The sequence below is a fragment of the Hylaeus volcanicus genome, chromosome 7, assembly GCF_026283585.1.
Source record: "Hylaeus volcanicus isolate JK05 chromosome 7, UHH_iyHylVolc1.0_haploid, whole genome shotgun sequence".
NCBI classification, from domain to species: Eukaryota; Metazoa; Arthropoda; class Insecta; order Hymenoptera; family Colletidae; genus Hylaeus; species Hylaeus volcanicus.
In genome coordinates, this window is record NC_071982.1 from 18797014 (window position 1) to 18816677 (window position 19664).

Below are 19664 nucleotides of genomic sequence, written 5' to 3' on the forward strand. Positions count from 1 at the left end.
TCGGAATCACGTCAGTTCTATGAACGTATTCCTACTCGTAGGAGTCCTATCCTGGACGATGGAGGAACAACATCCACCGAGCAGAGCGCAAAAAAAACGACGAGGATCGACGAGCACCGTGTCATCACCGTTGAATCGATATCGATCGCGACGACGAAGGATCGATCGATAGAGTATGCTTGTTGCGATGATCCGAGAGTCCAAGGGTTCCGATCCCCCAATTCGGTCGTCGAGGCAAAACTTGTTCAAACGCGCCATTAACGTTAATATCTCTCCCTATGACGCTTTAGAGGACCTTAGATTTACCATAGCGAAAGCAATAAATTATACGGAGGAACAGACGAGAGAGAGAGAGAGAGAGTGACATATTACGCAAAACGAATACCAAAAAAAGAAAATAAAGAAAATAAAAAGATGACGTACACGCAAGAGTAAACACACGTACACACGCAGAATAAGCAGTTTATAAAACGCTTCGGTCGTTCAGTTTGCGACCTGTCCGGTAGATGATGAGCTTGCTGGCGGAAGTAGCGATCGACGTTGTTTCTTAGAGGCAGGACGTTCGAATAGGGAGGAAAGAAAGATTCTCGAGGAGTGTGAGGAAGGATGAATTACTTTGTAACGGAGAGAGTGGAGTCGAAAGGAGCGGCCCTAGCGAGGGCAGGTCTTGGCATTAGGACCTCAGAGATTAGTACTGAACAGAGATCGGCAAAGTTTCGTTCGAACAGTTTGAAAAAAAGCTCTTTTACTCGTTGTTGGAAATTTGTATCTAGAATTTGCCCGTCTCTGGTACCTGCTCTTTGGGCTCGAATGATCGTTAGGGAAGGATCGAGGATCCCTCGATCGAGCGTTTCGCGAGGCTGAGGGTCGATAAGGGTTCTGTGAACGGGGCATGGTGAACGCGAACTGCAACTGTTTACGAAGCGAATCTATTTAGTTTCTCGCGCACCGATTGTCTTCGCCCTTGTTAGTCTGCAACGTCTGTAAATAACGTGTCCCCACCTCAACACTTTTCAGTTTAGTTTAGTCGACTTGGAGCAACATCGGTGCACCTCACCGATAATAGGAAGCAGCGTTTCCCAAACTAGTGGTCCGAAAAAATACTTCACTATTTTTGTATCTCTGTAATTTACATTGACGTCATTTTTGTTCGTGCACAAATAGATCCAATGATTGCTTGGTACAAAATATTTATTGCATCTTCCAGGTATTTTATCGAAGATGTTTCGTCTATTTACATTTACGGTTCTCCTCGATTTTCATTTTAAAAACAACGTAATCCCGAAGGGATGAAAGTGTTCTTTAAATCGTTGGGGAACGCTGGTTTATCGACCATGTCGATTAGCGCGCGCTTTTATTCTCCTGTATTTCGCTCGGTTCTTCTCCGTACGGACACAAAACTCTTCGATTAACGCTTCGCTTTTATCCGTGACACCGTTTCGCTCGGTTCTCGATGGAAGATCGGGTTTCATTTGACTCCAGTCGATCCCGACGAGCAGCTCACTCCTCGCGACACCGAAAAACCCACCACGCCTCTCGTGTTGCGAATCGGAGGCCACGCTCGCCTCCCAAGATACAAAACTTCGAATCGTTTGATTCCAAATCGAGCCACAAACAAGTATATACGTGCTCGACGAGTTGCTACTAATTCTTAGTACTTTCATGGCTGATATTAACCGACGCAGAGGATTTGACACATCGATAACAGTTTTAAATATTTATCAAGACATAGGTATTGAAAACATTTACTTGATACTATATAAAAATTAATTTTCTCTACCGAATACTACTCCATTGCAAACGAAAAATTCAAAGAAAAGAGCTACTTTCAAACGTCCTTGGAACGTAACGTGCGTGACTTGATATGCCCTGAAGAGCAGCAATGCTAGGGCACCTCGGTTAATATCAAGCATGAAGAGAGCCATGAAAGCCCGAGGTATCTCAGTAGATTACAGGACAAGCCTGATGGGTGCTAAATAGTTAAACGCTGGCGATGCAAAGCGCACGTTCCTTTTCAACAATCCTCGCACGAAATCTCGCAGCACCGTTTTCGCCTACTCGATTCCGAAATTGTCGCTTGCAACGCAGTGCGCTGTTCGTCGCGACGCTCATATCTCCCTTGGTCGTCGAACGGGGAACCAATTTCCGCGGACCGTTGAAATTTCATCGTCGTGAGCCGACGGCTAGCGAAGGTTATTACAATTTTAGTGCGTTTACGCAAGGATCGCGATCTGTGATATTCTTAAGCAGTACTTAAGCGACTGGGACCCTGAAGAGGCTGGGTTTTCGATGGTCAAGCGCGGCGAGGGAGAGGAAATTGTTTTGGTCGAGCCCATTGCCGCGCTTGAACATCGTCGACGACGCCTTCGACGTCCCTGGTCGAATCGAAAGCATAAAAGTCACGTTATTTAAACACCGTTGTAAATGTAAATGGCTGATAACTCATATGGCAAATAAATATGGTTTATATACAAGCTATCGTGCAATCAGCGCACCCCTAGATAAGCTTGTTTTCCACAGACTTTAATAATTCCTATCACAGGTGTGGTAAACATGGTTACAGGGTAAAAATAAGAAAGTACTGCTACAATTTATAATTAAATTAATTCATTACCCACGACCTTAAAGCGGCTACGATCCGATTTCCGTATCGATTGCTGCCGCAGAAACAAACGAGAGTCTCGACGTTTCTCCGCTTCTAACCTCACGCAAAATACAGGAAGTTGAATTGTTTGTGAAGCAGAGACCCTCGGTGAAATTTTCAATTTCATCCTGTTATCCTTTCGTTTTACGTGCGCGGGAACTGTTACGAGGGCAAACAAATTCGCTACTCGAGGCATACGTTCGAGAATGAGTCCCTTGACAGATGATCTAACATGTCGCCGGCTGCCTGGCACCTCCTGATCCTCTGGGTAAATTATATTTATTTATTTACTTGTTGAACCACACAGTAAATTAAAATTCTTAGACAGAAATAATTTTTTTTTTTCATGAAAAATTCGTACATAAATTCAACAAATATCGATTTATTTTAAACGAATATCTTCCAAAATAAAATTCATCAAATATCCTCTGATCGTTTTACGGATCTGTGCAGATGACACACGTCTCTTGTCCCAGAATGAGTACAGCGCACTTCCCCTACGTGTCGCAATTCGAGTACGTTTCGCGGCTCCATCCCTCCAGGAACCCCTTTTGCCAGTCGCGATTCCCTGGTGAACGGCAAACCCGCGACGACTCCAGCGATTGGAGTCGACCAGCAATAGAGGTCAAGGCGATGCTGTCTCCTTGCTCGAAAGTCGGCGAGGAAACGTAATGTGCCTTAATTCGTACACGCTCAAAAAATACATGTATTAATTGTAATTGTCCTTCACCTTTCTTTCTTCGGGTTCAAATCTTTCGGGGACAGTCGCGAAGAGGGACAGGATCGAGGATCGATCAGGAATTGCTCGCGGAAAATTGTTATCAGTATGAAGTTCAACAATGTTGGGAAGGTGACTTTCTCGAACTCCTTTTCATTTTTAGAATTTCCTTTAAATTCATGGCACCTGAAATTTTTGTTATGTTAGACCGAAATCCAAGAAAAATTTGTGATAATCGATCACGTGGTGAATCCAGTCACCGCGAAAAAAGTCCGTCTGAAGAATCCGTACGTCATCAAAGTTCGTCAGGAGCCAGTGTTGCAAATGTACGGTTTAAAATTTCAGAGTGTAAGTATAAGAAATAATTAATGTATCTACTTGCAATGTAAAACTCCTGGCTACTTCGGCCTGCTTTCTGTTCCACTGTTGATCATTTTGATTAGAAGCTGCATCGATCGTAGGTCACAGAGAACGTCTAGCTTGCCACTCGTCGATAAGCTAGGTTTTGTTATAGTAGATATCAAAGTTTGACTTATAGAATTAAATATTTTGTGGCAATTCAGCTCCTGAATTTGTGTGACTTTCAAATAAAATTTTGCCCATCTCTGCTAATCAATGAGACCCTCAACGTTTTATCCACCGTTAATCGAGGAGAACAGCACAACCATAATCTGAGGACTGAATAGGGACGCCCTCTGCTCATGACCAGCGTTCAATCGAAGCACTACCGTCTGTGCCAACAGAGCAGTCGGCGGGCAAACTTATTGATCACTTGAATTTTGAATCAGAGACGAGACGTAATCCACGTATTAATTACTAATGTATAATCAGCTTAACTCTGAAGAGCTACAAATTATTCGCTTACGGCTGATCGTTACAAAAGTAATTGTAAAGTAATTGCTACACAACTCTGCTTTGAACAAGGTTGTTAACGCAGAGGCGAGGGAAGAAGTGATCAACAACGAGACCCCCAATTATACAGGCTGCAACGTTGGCCCTGAGAATCCTACTTGCGGCCAGGCGATTATGCGTGGGGAACCAGTCCCATTTAGTCAGGTAAAAACGCAGTGGTCCCTCGTAAGTGGTTGACTTCGTCTCAGAGCTCAGTTACAGGAACGTCATCATGTTATAAACAATTATACCAATTATTCAAAATACGATTGCTTTCAAAGCCTCCTTTCTTCAATCACTTCTACCAAAATGCTTCCTCCTCATAAAATATCTTAACCACTTGCACTACAAAAGTTCTTAAATCACCTCAGCTATAGCGTGAAACCTAGCAATTGACTCTGCTTAACCAGCAGCCACCCGAATCGATCAAAACAATACCCCCAAACTGCTGAAATCTGGGTGTCCAGCGAACGCTTCAAGCGGGCAGCGTCCGTGGACCGTAAATAACACGCGTCAAACGATTCCAGGGCTTCTGTTGTTCCTGCGATCCGAAGGTAAACGCCAGACGTCAGCCGGACGGTACGAACAACTTCTTGGAAAGTTTCGCCAGCGGAGCCAAGTCGGACTACAACAACGGCACAAACAAACCTGGCAACAGGTTACGGACGGGGACCGAATACGCGACTTCAGACGACAATTCGATGGCACCGAGCCAGACCAAAGAAAACGGAGCTCGATGGAGGAACAAGCCAAACACGCCAGACGCAAATCCCGATAGGGGACGAGCGATCGAGGCGGGTATCGATGCTTGCCGAGGGAAAGACGCGCGGGACAAACCGATGGACACGATGGGACGGGGAAATAAAGAAGCTGGGAAACTGGAAGGGAACCTGGGAGAGACCGCTGCTTCTTTGAGGGCCACCGAAGCCTCCAGCTTCGGTGTAACGAGTTCCATTGGCTTGGAAAAATATTCGAGAAAACGGAATGACGGCTCGTCGACGTCACTCTCACCCCAGGAAGCGTCTGGAAGGGCGCCAAGCGACGATAAAGTAGCATCGAACCTTGCACAGGATCTTGGATCGATACAGGGGAAGGGGAACTCCGAGAAGGAAGCGAGACCAGATATGGCTGGGAAAAGTGATGATGTGAAAAACGTGGACGAGCGTGGGAGGCTGGAGGGAGGTGTTGGTCTTCGTGGATCCACGGTCGGGATAAAAAAAGGAAATTTGAATCCAAGGGCTGGGGGAAATCTGCGGCAGGTTTCGGAGAGGAAGAAGGAGACTGATCAGGGCTTGGTTGAGGCTGTTAGCTTGAAGAAGAAGGTTCAGTTATCGAAGGACCAAGACATGCATGTCAATCGTTTAAAAAATATATTAGGGACTGATGAATTGGAAAAGGGGTTGAATAAGAAGTCCTCCATCACCAGCTCTGTGAGCACAAAGTATAGGTTCAGTCAAACATGCTTTTATGCGGTAAATAGGGACAGCATAAAAATAAACGCACAAAAAAATACTTAGAAATTTCATAAATAGCTGTAACGGATAAGTTTTCATACAATATTGAAGGCAATTTTTTTTATGGGGTGGATAGAGCCAAAAATAAAATGAAAATTATAAGATAGTATATCTAAATAGAAAAAATAAATTAATTTAAATTTACCGAATAAAAAAAAAATCGCATAAGCCAAGACCGCAGAAAAACAGATGTGACTGTATTGTACTAGTTTACGAATTGTACCAGTAGCAATTCTAATCAATCATATCCTACCCTTCTCACAATCCCTTCCCTCCTTCCAGGATCTCCACGCTTCCAAGAAGCACGTATCCAATAAGAAGGGCACATCTTCCTGGAGTGAGAAGGTGCCAGAGTTACGAAAGAAGGGATGCCCCGAATGTCGCCAGCCAGACTCCCTCCGCGACGATAAAGGCCCCCCAGCGAAATCGACCAAGAAGAGGAACAAAGGGCCAATCGGCTCTCTCGCGATTCGACCGGCTATGCATTTAAACGAGCCTTTAAAAAATTTGTCGACAGGTGTATTGTACGGCGACGGATCTCCGCTCCTGGCGGGCCAGAGGGGCGGCACGGGGGTAGCCGGAGGAGGTAATTTGAATAGCGTAATGGAAAGAACGTCCTCGCAGCCGGATATTATAGTCGAGAGTTTTAACGAGAAACACGAGGCAGAGGGGCCTGGATATTTTCAATCGAAGGGTAACGAGGGCAGCAGAAGGTTGACTTCCGGTTTGGCGGGTGAGGGGAAGATGCCGTCGGAAGAGAAGGTGTCGATGCAGAGGGTGGTGATCAAGGAGATCGTCGAAAACTACACGCCGCAGAAGAGGACCTTGAAGGACTTGTCTTTTAGGAAGTCTGAAAGCTCTCGGAGACAGGGGGTGAATAAGATCCGTAGGAGGAGACATTTCGGGCACCCTCATAGACAAATTACAGGAGAGAAGGGTTTAAGGTCTATCCAGAGTAAGTGGAGAAGACGGGGGCGGTCGAAGAGGAGCAGGAAAGTTGAAGACGGAGCGTCCTTGTTCGAGGATACTGGACGCAACGTCAGGGTGTATCTTGACGATTCCAGGTAGGGTTGCAAAGATCTAGAAGTGGGTTCAATATTTCCTGAACGGCAGGATAGCCAGTACAGAGAGCTTAGAGTAACAGACGAATCTTTGATCCCTCGTTCTAGACACCAGTTCCACGCAACCACCCCGTCGATGTCAGAGTCCATGCGTCGTCTGGCCAAGGAAACACCCGAAACCGTTCAGGAGCCTGGGAACGGCAATAAAAATCGGTATTCGGTTCCGGGGAAAGAGTCCAGCTCGCAGGACAGCGTGGATGAACAAATCGAAGATAAATTCAGCCGCATAAGCGACGCTCTGAAGGAGGCCGCGATGGAGCCAAACGCGATACCGAAAGAGACGTTACAGGAAACGACGGGTAAAATCGACGAGAATTTCCACGACGCTCCAGAGTCACGGAATACATTTAACGAACCAAGCAACGTCTCTTCGCGTCGACGAAATAACGAAGCCACCGACGAGACGATCGAAGAGACGGAGACGGTTCTCGGCGAAAAAGCGGCGGACGAGTTTAATGGAAAAGTTCCACGGCACCGTGTCGAAGGCTACGATCGATCGGCTGGGAAGGAAGATGTTTATGCTGGACCTGGACAGGAGGAACGCTTGCTCGCGAGTCATCAAGACGAGACGTCCTCGGACAAAAACGTTCAATTGGCGGACAAAAGTTCTACGAGCAATTCTCAACTGGTGGGTCCCAAAGGATCATCGACGATTTCGAGCTCCTTCGTGTCGGAGGAAGCTGCAGGTCCCGTATTAGCTGGCTTCGACAGAGGAGACAACGTTCTGGGAAGAGAAACAAATTCGACAACGGAAGAGTCAAGGTCCACCCAGGCTCTGATCGTGGTGGATGTCTTCAAGTTCGCGACTGCACCTGTGGAACAGGTCGACATTCCTCCAGGGGAGGACCTGAAGTTCCTGGATCGACCCAAGGTTGATAAGTACACTTCATAACTTTCTTTTTCCTTCCTCCTATTTCATCTTACTAAACCACCTGAAATTCAATTAAAAATCAAGGTTGAAGGTTCGAAGGAAGCTGCTGAGAAGCCCATGGCACAGGCTCCAGACTTTTGGCCAATTCACAGGACCCCCACGGTGACTGATATCACCACTACATACTTGACAGAGACCACCGCGAATGCAACGATCACAGAAAACATCACGACTTCAACAACCGTACAAACGACCCTGATCACCGACCAGACCTTTCGACAGTCGATCGAGTCCTTTAAAGACACTATCAAGCAGACACCTTCTTCTTTCGAGTTTCACAACGAGGTCGTCATTGACGAAACAACTTTTCCTGACGAGACCCCTGCTCCTACAACCGTTTTCACAACTGTTGTGCCTCGAGAAAAATTGCCGGGTTTCGAGCCAAACTCTGCCAATACGATGACGACGAGGAGGAAGAGCAAAATTTCCATGGGGTTTCCTGGCAGGAGAAGGAGACGAACAACTCCTTCGACCATGAAGAGGGTTCAGGGACTACGGGCTCTCAGGGAAGGCAGGAGCTTGCATGAAGGTAATTTCTGCGTTTAATCTTCGTGATTAGTCTATGATCTCACTATTATTATTCATTATTATTATTCCGAAGGAAAGGGGGACTCTCGACCAGAATCGCCCGTGCAAATTTCTCTCGAATCAGGAAACGTGAACCTCCTGAAGCAGAAGATGGGCGCGACAAACAGTCTCCTCCACGAACACCGAAACTACATGAAGTTGAAAATAAACAATCACCTCGAAAACCCTCAATTTCCCCCTGAAACTCGTGGATCCCGTAAAAGACACCGACAAGACGACTCAGAGTCTCAGAAAGAAGACCAGAATCGAGGTCTCGACCTCTTCGAGAGTGAACTTGACTCCCCCGACAGCAAACGAATAGGCTACCTCAAGTGGGCGCACCACCCTTGGCACGTCACAACAGAAACATCAGAATTCACCGTCGAGGAAAATTCAGATCACACCACCAAGGTCCATCATCGACCCAGAGGAAGTCCCTTCGGCCAGGGCCCAAGGGAAGTCACAGGAAGGATCCTGCTACCTTGCAAGAAAAACGAAGATCGACTTCAGGATTACAGGGCCAACGTCTGCGACACGAAAGTGAATCGAAGAGGCAGACGATTGTTGTCCCTTGAGGGATCGAAGGGAGTTAAACGCACCTCCAAGGACAGGAAGAAGATCAACGAGGACGAGAAGGATTTCGTCAAGGATGGCCAGGACGTCGACGATGAGGAGGAAGCGCCTAAGGGTCGCAAGAGGATGAAGTCGATTCACGAGAAGACTCAGAAAAGGGACGCTAGTAGGTCTGCTCAGAAACGAAAGAAGGATAACAGTCGAAGCAAGAAGCAGTCCTTGGAACAGGGCTCGGAGGACTACGATTACGGCATGCCACAGCAACAGGAGAATGGCGACGGTAACACGTTCCTGGAGGAGAGACAGACCGATGATGATGATCCTGACGAGGTCCTTGGAAATTATGACGCTGGGCCTCCTGAAGACGACGGAAACGAGGACTCGAAGATCTCGCAGGACTCCCAGGATGGTGAGTATGATCGACTGACGCCATCCCATTTACTACTTAGAATAATGAACCAAACGGATTGCAGCGGATTTCGATCAACTAGCAGAGAAGCTGAAGATCGAGAGCGAGGCTCAGGCGATCAGCGCCCTCCAAAGTCCAGATGAGGAGTTTGGCAAGGACTTCGACATCTCTCTCACAGGTAAAATCCACCTGGTGAGCGACCAGAACGGGCAACCTCTTTCCATCAGCTTCAATGCTGTCCCAGGGCTGTTAAAAAAAGAAGACACCCTCGTCAATGAAAAACCCATCTACAATGATCGATTTCCACCGGAGTCGGGAAGTTCCCTCATGGACACAGACACGCTCGTGTCCTCTGGAGTGGACGATGCTAATTTCCCACCAGGCGTTCTCCATCTCCAGCCTTCGTTGAACGCTCCCCTGGATCTCTTCAGGGATAGCTCTAGCTTAAACGAACGCTTTCCGATTCGACCTGGGCCCCGCATCGTCGATAAGTATAGCAACGAACTGGAGAATCGTCGAAGGAGGCTGCTCCGTTTGCAGAAGAAGTCCATTGGGAATGGCGATGGTATTCCTTCCAAAGAAGAAACAAGTTCGCATGGGGACTTACCCGCGGCCAACGGACCGTATGGTCGCTTCGATGGAAATCTGAAGCGTCTCGAGGAGGACTCCGCGCTCTCGGATCTCCAGCGAGATAGCGATCTCGCTCTAGAGGAAACGGAAGCTGAGGACGTCGAGGAATCGCCCGATATCGATCTAGGGGTGTCTTCGAACTTGGAAAATCAGCTTGGAAACTTAGCTCCCGTGCCTTCTAGGGAGGACTCGAAGAAAACAGCGAGTGAAGTATTACTGGATCTCCCACAGGTTTCGATAGACCTCTCCAACTACCCAGACATCTCCCTGGCCAACCAAGATGTCGATGATCGAAGTAATGTTACGATAGGGGAAGGTCCTGGCCTCGAAGAGAAAAATTCGAGCCAGTGTTTCGCCATGAACACCACCGTGGTGAAGATGGACTTGCCGGAGACGACGACCACCATAGGTAGCAAAATGGCTGCTCTGGCGAACACTGACTTCCCAAGCTACCAGACTACATATGTAGGTTCTAACATCACTCAGAAAACAGTTCAGGACCAGTTCGATTACTCCACGACGACCGCGAGGTATCAGGAGGTGTTTCGAGAGACGACCTTGCGTGCCAAAGCGTTTCAATTCTCGACGAACGTGTCCGAGAGCAGAGATAACGCTAGCAAGGATGAGAGCAAGGAGTCGATAGAGAAGAAGGATATGTTGGCGGTGTCCGAGTTCGTGAAGAAGTTGGAGCAGCTCGTGGACGACGCTCGGAACTCCAGCAACGAGACGGGACACACTTTGATACACTTGAAAAAGTTCATCATCGTTCCAGATAATCGGACGCTGTGGACCGTGAAGGAGCTCGTGGAGCCTGGAAAACTCGAGCAATTGCCAGCCGAGGACGAAGTGGTCCTGATGGGGGAGGAAGAGAAAGACTCTATGGACAACAAAGAAACGTTGAACGTAGGGGATGAAATGGATCGCGGGACGAAGGTAGACAATTCGGATTTGATCAAGGAGATAATCAGCTCTGTGATAAGAGGAGATAACTTGAAGCGCGACGTGTCGTCTGCGAACTCTGAAGAATCGAAATCTGGGGAAGTCGAGGAGTGGAGCGATTGGAGAGGGCAACAGAGACAAAAGGACTCTGACGGCAGGCCTGATCGAGAGGAAGGATCGAATGGCAGATACACAGATGACCAAACCCTCGAATCGAGACTCGAGAACGCGAAAGAGTCCTCGAAGAAAGTCAAGGACTCCTGTATGGAAAGTAAACTCGGCTCGAAGGAGAAGAGGGAAGCGCCCAAGAGGAACGCCAATTTGAAGAATCACAGAGACGGAAATGCAAATTCTGGGAAGAGGAAAGCGCCGAGACACGCGAAAAAGATGGGCTGGAGGAAAGGGAAGCGGAAGATGAAGAAACGAAAATGGGGAAACCGCAAGAAGTCGAAAAAGAAGAGCAAGAGCGCGTGGCCCTTCAAGAGGAACCTACTTATGCTCGCCGAGAAGCAACAAGTTCCCGCATCCAGCGAACGTTATGACGCCGAACGGAAGATAAATGATAAACATTCACCGTACGAGGGAACCAGGAAGAAGATGCGATCTCGGAAGAATTCGGAACGAGAAGAACCGAAGGAGCCGCAAATTCGGGGTGGTCAGGATTGCGCGGATCGCAGACATTCCCAAAACGAAGAACTAGTTGGATACTTGGAGTCCGCCCACTGTCTACGCTTCAGTGATTTATGGTTGGCTTTGCATAACTCTTTGGGTCGACTTTGGACGACTGTCCAGCATGGGCAGAATTTTATTCAGGGTAGAAGATGAGGAGCAGTTGCTTAGATAAGCCTCTACTCATTCAGCTTGAGATACAACATTCCATAATTCTTCGTTGAATTCATTCTCTATTTAGAAAACAAATTCTGCTCATCTGTTCTGTCAAAACTAATAAAACTCACACTCATACTCTTCGATATCTTCGACTTAAATACTCCAGGTACTCCGTGTACCAATTAGAGGATCCTGTAATCGATCATACAGTCCACCTTCAGATCTACGAAAAGCTCACCTCGTCCGATGGATCAGTTTCATGGAAAGATCTGACGAAGGGCTCCTCGATAAGGTAAATGAATCGACGATCGAACGATCTATGCTCGAGATCTCGGGGTCACTAAATTCACGCTACACAGGACGTTTATCCCATCAGATTGGGCACTTCGGATAGACACTATAGAAACGAGGAGGATACGATGGCCCTGGAGTACAGTCATGTAAGATTCAGACCTGACGACGAATACAATTTGGATCCTCGTAAAGATCGCTTGCTGGTGCCGTCGACGCTCACTGGGGAGAGATACAAGTACCCCGAAGACGAAGGTTTCCGAGACAATAGAAACTAGATTATTGTACTTCAGGGAGGAACTTGGATAAAGTTTTGCACTAAGAAAAAATTTCTTTAGAAATTTTTAGAGACTAGATGTCTGGAGAAATTTTTTTTCAATTTTTCTTACGTTAAGATCGACAGTTCTTTCTCTGATTGAATTAGATTTTTTAGAGAACGTTTGCGAACGTGAAACAGAGAATTAATCGCATTACGCAGGATGGTCCGGCGAGTACCTAGTGGTGCAGGCAGACGAGATCAACGAGAATGCAAATGAGTGCGACAAAGCCGGTGTGGGATTCACGGCATTCGTCGGACAACCGGATCGGTGCGAACGGGTCAGAGGGACCTGTTTGAAAAATCAGCCCCTGGCCTATTGGAGACACGACACGGTACATATGACAAGTGCAGTGAACGCTGAAACTAGCCTGTTTCCGAGTGCCGTTTCGTTTCCTTTCCCGCGCTTTCCGATGGGAAACGATTTCCATAATATACGCACGCTACTCTCCGTATATCACGTCGGCCGCCACGCTGGCTAAATCGATAGGACGATTCTAGAAACTAGAGGGAACCTGTACCTTATTCCAAAGCATAGGCACGAAGAATTGTAACTCCTAAACAAGGGGTGGTATGATACTCTGTTTTGGTGCAGTGCGTACTTGCACTTCTTCCCTCAATGAAGTATGGTTTATTAAGATATCAAGGGGAAATAGAAAATAAATAAGCATATCCACTATGTCTATGAAAGACATTTGTCCAAATTGATTGATGAGTTTAAAGTTTCCAAATAAATTTTGTATTATAAATATACATATACATTTGTGAAGTCTATTCATGTACATATTTAGAATGAATCATATATATTGGAAACGTGAAGTTTATCATTTAATTTAGCCAAACTTCAATAGACATAGAGGGTAAGAATGCTTATGGGACCGACTGTATGTCACAGTACGAAACTTTGTCACTTCAAGTGCTTCACTTTCACTTGCTGCACTCATTTCTTCATGCACTGTCATCCCCGCTGTTTGCAAGAAGTCTCCCAGCGGCACTTGGCGAGAATATCCTAGCAAAGCGCCAAACAATGCGGATTGAAATATTGAATAGGTGTAGTTTCGACTTTCTAACTCACTACTGGAAAGCTCGCGAGACGTGAGAGGTGTTCCAAAACGCAGCCCGTGTTATTCGTTACGCCCGGTATAATTTGTAGGCCACGAATTTAATGTGCAACCTCGTAAAATATTGTACGAGCTGTGAGGCGGTACGTGAGTAGATTCGTTGCAGCAATTGCATACTAAGCGCGCGTAATTTCATTTAAATAAACATGTTCGAAATTATTGCATGCGAAGTGCCACGCGCCTATTCATTATGCATTTCAATAAGCATTACATATCATGTAATGCGACTCAAATGCAGGCCGCAAAATATACGCGGAAAGGCACGCGGATGATAATACGTTGTAATGCGTAATGGGGGCGATCGCGTGATTAGGGGTTGCGTAAGGTCGATTTGTGATTGGGGGAAAGTTAAAATTTGCTTATAGTAGTGGAAGGGGCATTTTGTAGTTAAATGGAGAAAAGAGAATTTTAATATATGTTGAAAAATAGTTAGGGTACAGGAGGCGTTATTTAGAAGGTAGTAGATTTTACACTTCTATAGATCGAAATAAAAGGCTTTTCATACTGGCTACATACACTCCATAGACTGCAACAGCCGGGTTACTTTCCAATACCCCGATAAACCTTTCCCTAGTTTCTTGGCGCTCTCCACTGGTACAAAAGGATAATAATAAGCAATAATCGGCCCTCTTTCAGGCTATCCAAGCATGCGCGGCCCCAAAAATAATTTGCATATAAATTGCTCGCCGTGAACGTTGATTTCCCGCGTAGTAAGGTTAACGGAACGGGAGTCGTGGCGTCTGGGTCGCGTGTTTCCCCGACTCTACCGAACATTTCCGCAAACTGGCGAGTGTTATCGAAGGGTGCACGTTCTATCTAATGTCACGTGTCGGTAGGAAGCACGGGCGACCGGGCGGGCTGGTTGCTACTTCTTGAGCAATTTCGCCTGGGTGCCGAGCGAGGCCATCAAGTACAACGTGAACGGAACCGGAAGCCGCGAGTTCCTCGCACTGGAGTACCATTCGCCGCACGTGTCTGTGATCGACGTCGAACTCAGGGCCGACAACAATGCCCTCCTCAGAGCAGGGTGAGTTCCAGAGGTGATGATCGTTTCCAGGATATGTTTCCACTGGATTTCCGACCCACTTTCCACCGGAGTCCCTTTTTAAAAGACGATCAAACGGTTCCTCGAACGCGATGCCCAGCGCCATTTTTAAAGCGCAGTGTACACTCACGTATAATGGCTCTCGCGCGCGAATGGACCGGCTTTTCGGAACTATTCGATACGTTCTTTTGTGCGAGATGGACGTCGGGGATTGCAGGGGGTGCAGAAGGCATTTATTTTGAATTTCTATGGGTGACTGGGGATTGCTGGTCCGGTGGATGGGAAATTTTGCAATTTTCGTGTGGTGTGTGTGGTAGGTGGTGGAGTTTAGGCTTGATGAGTTGGGGAGTTCAGTTCTGTAGATGCAGGAGTTTAACTGTTAATTGCAAAAACGACGGAAAAAGAAACATGAAAATGAACGAAACATCCTATAACAATAATTTATGAAGAGTCAAGGTTCATCCGCATATGAACTTCATTTTCGTCAATTTAAACTTCGAATCGAATGAATCGGACAAACATTCAACAAACAACGAATCTTTATATTCCAATATCTTACAGTTTTTAAATTTTATAAGAAAAATCGCAGCATTTCCTGCAGCCCGACGAACCAGCAACCCCCAGCGCAAATTGGCGCCGACGCGATCGTTGGTTTCCGCTATAGAAATTAATAGCGACTAATCTCGTTGGTTAACCGAGGGTGAGACAATTTTCATTAAATTCCAGCTCGTCTGGGCAGCTCAGCGAGGTGCACGCCGATAATAGGGCAATTGATTACACGGTGATTACGGCGGTGATTACCAACAAAGGTTCATCTTTGTCCTTTTATCGAGCGCGGATTACGGACTGTCCCCGGGGACTTCCGGTATCGTGGCTGAACGCCGAGACACCGACGAAGATAATTCCGCCCCGTAGCGATCGCGAAATAACTCTGGATCTCGACGGAAGGCTCCCGTTGAACGAATTCTCGTGCTCTGGTAAATTCTGGCGACTCAATCAACGAAATTTTCCACGACTTTGTCGCTTCCTCCGTCGTTCCAAGGACGAGTCGCGTTTTAAATCGCTTCCTTCGCTTTTTTTTCCCCAGTGGAGCTGGTGAATCGCGACGGAGAACCGGTAGCCAGAAGGCAAATAAAAGTACGGAAAACGGATCGTTGCTCCTGCGTGCGGCATTGCGCGTGTTCGTGCGTGGCCAACGCCCAGGGAACCGCTTGCGAGCCGATATCGTTGGAGAATTATCACGCAGCTGGTTTTCGAGGAACTGTACCCAAGTCGGAGGTCCATTCTTTCATTTGGTGGAGCCCGGTTGCAATTCTATGCCTGGTCTGGACTGCTTTGCTGTTGACAATGCTCCTCATGGGTAGGAGAAACACATGTATTCTTAGGAAAATATCAGGTCGTTTTGGATGCATTGAGTCGCAGGGTATCATCCATAAATTCTGGAGCAGATATTTCAAACGTTTCAAACGTTTGTTTCAGGGATCTCGAAGTGGCTGATCGGTCTCTGCGTGCCAGCAATAGGTCGCTGGGGATTGGACGCCATACTTGCAGCAGACAAAATGAGGAAATACTACGAGAAGGACCTGAAATCGAGATCCGTGGTCTTCGACCAGTTCGGGGCTCCCATTCATCCGGACACGGGTCGCAAAACAGTCAGAATTTGTAATAGGTGAGTAATCGCGTGTAATCTACACAAGTGTGTAAGCTATACAAGTTGACAAGACTACCTGTCGCTCGTTTTGCTCGTTTACAGAACACTGGAATTCTTCCTGAACGTAATATTCTTCTTCGTGTACCCGTTCGCGAGTTTCCACGGACGTTGCTCGAAACCTCAGCGGCCTAACACGACTGTCAGCTCGGTGGAATCCAAGGTAAGAAGCTGACCTTCTTACCCATACGCTTTAGTCCGTCTTCGATAAGAAGTACGCTTCGAGAAACAAGCCCTGGCTTTAATATCGCGAGAGTCCTCACTGTACACGACAAATCCTGTACTCAGCCGAGCTTGATGTCCGAAAAGAATGAGCCAGGGGAAATGGTACGCGTAAGCACGTACGGCGACGGTATGAATTCCAAGATGGAAGCGGAGGACACGAGATACGTAATAGACGAGCTGAAGAAATCTCAGGAATCCCTGCAGAATCACAGTAGATACAAAGTAAGCCTTCGTTTATCACAGAGTGGCGTCTCTGATCGTTACAGGGCATTTCAGGGTAGTTAGGATAGGACATAAAAAGTGGACTCTTTTTTGGAACAACACTTTAAATCTTTCTGCAGTCGTGGAATTCGGAACATTTGAAAATGAATTCTCCCCTGAGGAATACCTTCGAAGCTCGCCCTATTTATATTTAAATTCCCACAATGTCCAAAATTTTGCTCGGAAAAGTGTCCAATCAGACAGACTCTAACGACGCGATACGTTTGCAGAGGAATCGTCGGATCCTAATGGAGCAGAGCTCGTCCGACTGACGGGGAATCGACGTACGGGTGTTTCAAGTTTCGAACACGTCGAAAAATGCGACGATTCGAGGCCGAAACGCGCGGATTCGCCGCGGTGAGCTCTACGGGAATTATACGCAATGCGGTTCTGCCGCGAGACACGGACGGAGAGAATTTGTGGACGCTTCCTGGCTGATATCTACGGCCGAAAAGGAGGGGCGGGACGGGGGTGTCGTCCCCCGCTTTAACCTATTTTTTCCGCCGAGTGCTATTTATACGCGGCGGCGGAATGTAAATATTCATACCGAACGCGGCGTATTTCTCGTGCATCGCGCTTAGTCCGCGAATAAAAATAAATGCTCGTTACGCCGTGGAATTTCAACGGCGGGATTCTCGACGGTTACCATAGCCGGAAGCTAAACCGCTGGAGCTAATCGCGTTCCAGGGAGGATACGATTCTCACGGATTGATTTTCTCGACAGTGGTCGACGGGTTCTCTTTCAGTTTGTTTACGAAATTTGTGCGAGTCGACTTCGATTCCGGTCGATTACGCTTTCGGGAACAAACGAGGCTTTCTGTGTGTACAGGGTTGAAGAAATAGATTAACGTTTGTTTTTACTGTGTGTTGTTATTTTCACATGATGGAGTATTGGTGGATTTTGCAAATGAGAATCGAGAGAGGGATGTCGCGAGACTGTGCACCGAGTTTGTTCGTGCACGGCTGAGCACTGAGCCTGTTAAGGGGATCGAAAACGATCGATACACGCGGGGGAGTCGATTTAATATGCTTCTTGGTCATTTCAGAGCTCACTCGGGAAGGAGGAAACCTTCAGATCCAGACGTTCAAGTCTACAGGCTCTTGTGATCAAGGAAAAGAGTGATCAATCAGAGAAACAGAGTCAGTCATAGTGTTTCCGCGTAGACACTTTTAATTTTCTAATAGTTCCATGGCGCCCACCACATGTATCTCGATTTCTCTGTATTCCACATTTTCATTTCACCTTTCGTTCTCCGCTACCCCATCCCTTTAACAGCGAAACAAATTCAACCTCTGCTCCTTCAAAATTCATGTCTGGATCTGAATTTCACCACAACCCTCTAGGAAAACGTACAAACATTCGAAAATTTGCGTTTTCAAGACACGAGAGAGTGTCTTAAAGGTGCAGCTGGGTCTCTTCCGGTTTGTCGGGAAATTTTCACTTCGCTCGACAGAGCTGGCCGATCGTTGGGCGCCGGAAGGAATCGATAAACCCATAGTTCCGGGTAGGTGTGCGCCATCCTCTCGTCGCCTTTTTTTTCAGCGTCTGGGAGGCATCTGCATAAACGTGCAATTTCTCGGCGACAGGTAGCCATGGCTACCGATTCTCGTACGTCGAAAACGCGTACGTTCCCTCCGCGTTCTCGGCACCGGACCACCATTCCTGGCGCGATCGTTTATTTTCGTTCCCCATCGCAAACTCGTAACCGGGATTTTACAGCGCGGGACATTGTTATGCGAACCGACAAACCAGACGTCGGCGTCGGGTTGTTATCCCGTCGACCCTATTGGCTTTTAACTCCATTCTAGCTTGGACAATCATATTCCTTTAACGGCGACAACGATACACCAGAGAGCAGTATTTTTCTACTATATTAGGATTCTTTTTTTATTTTTTCCATACTAATTTTAATGCAAGGTAAACTTAAAAATTAAATTACATTAGTAAGAGAAAAAAGAATAATTCAGGTCTATAAGGGTTAATTTAATTTAGTGGCTCCATATAGTATCATCATTACGAATTTCATCATTTTCTGATGAATTCCTCCTGAGTATTTAAGAAGATTGAGAACTATATACATTTCATATTATACATTTGAAATATTTCGAAAAAAGAGCAACATTGATTGCTTTGGCTCCTAATTATTCCTGAACATTTCCACTCGTTTCCAAGAAAACAACTTTTGGCCCTGTAGCTGGACCCTCCAGGCACATCGAAAATCGAGTAATTGTTAACAGTAAGCGCCGCGAGGTTTCGCAAACAGTAATTCGCTGGACAGCATGTTTTTTCCGCGAGCTTTTTCCCCTGACAAACAAAAGCACACGAGCGAATTTCCCCCGCTTTATTATCCTTCCCAATTTTTCGCGCAGCTAGAATTTTTAAACAATATTAACCGTGGAGTATAGTGCCTGCTCGTAATTTGCATTGCAAATATTTTTTTCGAACAAATATTGCTCTGTTTATTGGTTCCTGGCCTCTTCCACGTACGCGGTGCGCGTAGGTGTGCGTGATATTTATTAATTTTATCCGAAATGCGTGATCGCTGGTAGTTCATTATGCAAATGAGTAATGCGCGAGTATCGCTCATTAGTGATATTAATCAAAAATTGAGAGAACGTGACTGCAGGAGAATTTATACCTGGCCTCTCGAAGCTCTTGTCAAAAATTTCAGGAACCTCTGATATTTAAATTAGTTCACTCGGAAATACAAATTTAAATTTCCGGTTATATTATCTTCAAAATTCTAGCATTTAATATATTTTACTTCTACTAGTTTAGAAGGAATAAACTAAAATTTCGTAGGTTCTTTTTTAATCGATCGAATGCTTGGAGCAATCTATATTAGCAATCTATATTACCGACCGAGCAATCTACATTACCGACCGAGTAATCTACATTACCGACGGAGTAATCTACATTACCGACCGAGCA

At 46.4% G+C, this 19664-nt stretch overlaps 2 protein-coding genes across 11 annotated transcripts in view; both read left to right on the forward strand.

The window, feature by feature from the left end:
- Window positions 1-2473, forward strand: part of LOC128880046 (neprilysin-1-like) — an 82055-nt gene extending 79582 nt beyond the window's left edge. For both annotated transcript variants that reach the window (XM_054129708.1, XM_054129707.1), the window contains one exon: window positions 42-2473. The gene's annotated coding sequence lies outside the window, so the exon portion shown is untranslated. The remainder of the gene's footprint in view (window positions 1-41) is intronic.
- A 92-nt stretch (window positions 2474-2565) lies between these two features.
- Window positions 2566-19664, forward strand: part of LOC128880043 (uncharacterized) — a 25059-nt gene continuing 7960 nt past the window's right edge. The window contains exons 1-19 of one of the 9 annotated variants that reach the window (XM_054129694.1): window positions 2570-2912; window positions 3098-3312; window positions 3410-3494; window positions 3570-3710; window positions 6050-6831; window positions 6937-7759; window positions 7844-8348; window positions 8421-9368; window positions 9433-11683; window positions 11932-12057; window positions 12142-12311; window positions 12535-12707; window positions 14330-14520; window positions 15265-15515; window positions 15626-15898; window positions 16018-16207; window positions 16292-16409; window positions 16535-16693; window positions 16963-17691. In XM_054129694.1, coding sequence (XP_053985669.1) covers window positions 2877-2912; window positions 3098-3312; window positions 3410-3494; window positions 3570-3710; window positions 6050-6831; window positions 6937-7759; window positions 7844-8348; window positions 8421-9368; window positions 9433-11683; window positions 11932-12057; window positions 12142-12311; window positions 12535-12707; window positions 14330-14520; window positions 15265-15515; window positions 15626-15898; window positions 16018-16207; window positions 16292-16409; window positions 16535-16693; window positions 16963-17004 — 7479 coding nt within the window. In that variant the 5' untranslated portion in view covers window positions 2570-2876 and the 3' untranslated portion in view covers window positions 17005-17691. Of the gene's footprint in view, window positions 2913-3097; window positions 3313-3409; window positions 3495-3569; window positions 3711-6049; window positions 6832-6936; window positions 7760-7843; window positions 8349-8420; window positions 9369-9432; window positions 11684-11931; window positions 12058-12141; window positions 12312-12534; window positions 12708-14329; window positions 14534-15264; window positions 15516-15625; window positions 15899-16017; window positions 16208-16291; window positions 16410-16534; window positions 16694-16962; window positions 17692-17778; window positions 18667-19664 lie in introns of those variants that run through there. The other 8 variants (XM_054129695.1, XM_054129696.1, XR_008457741.1 and 5 more) reach the window with 8 other exon arrangements.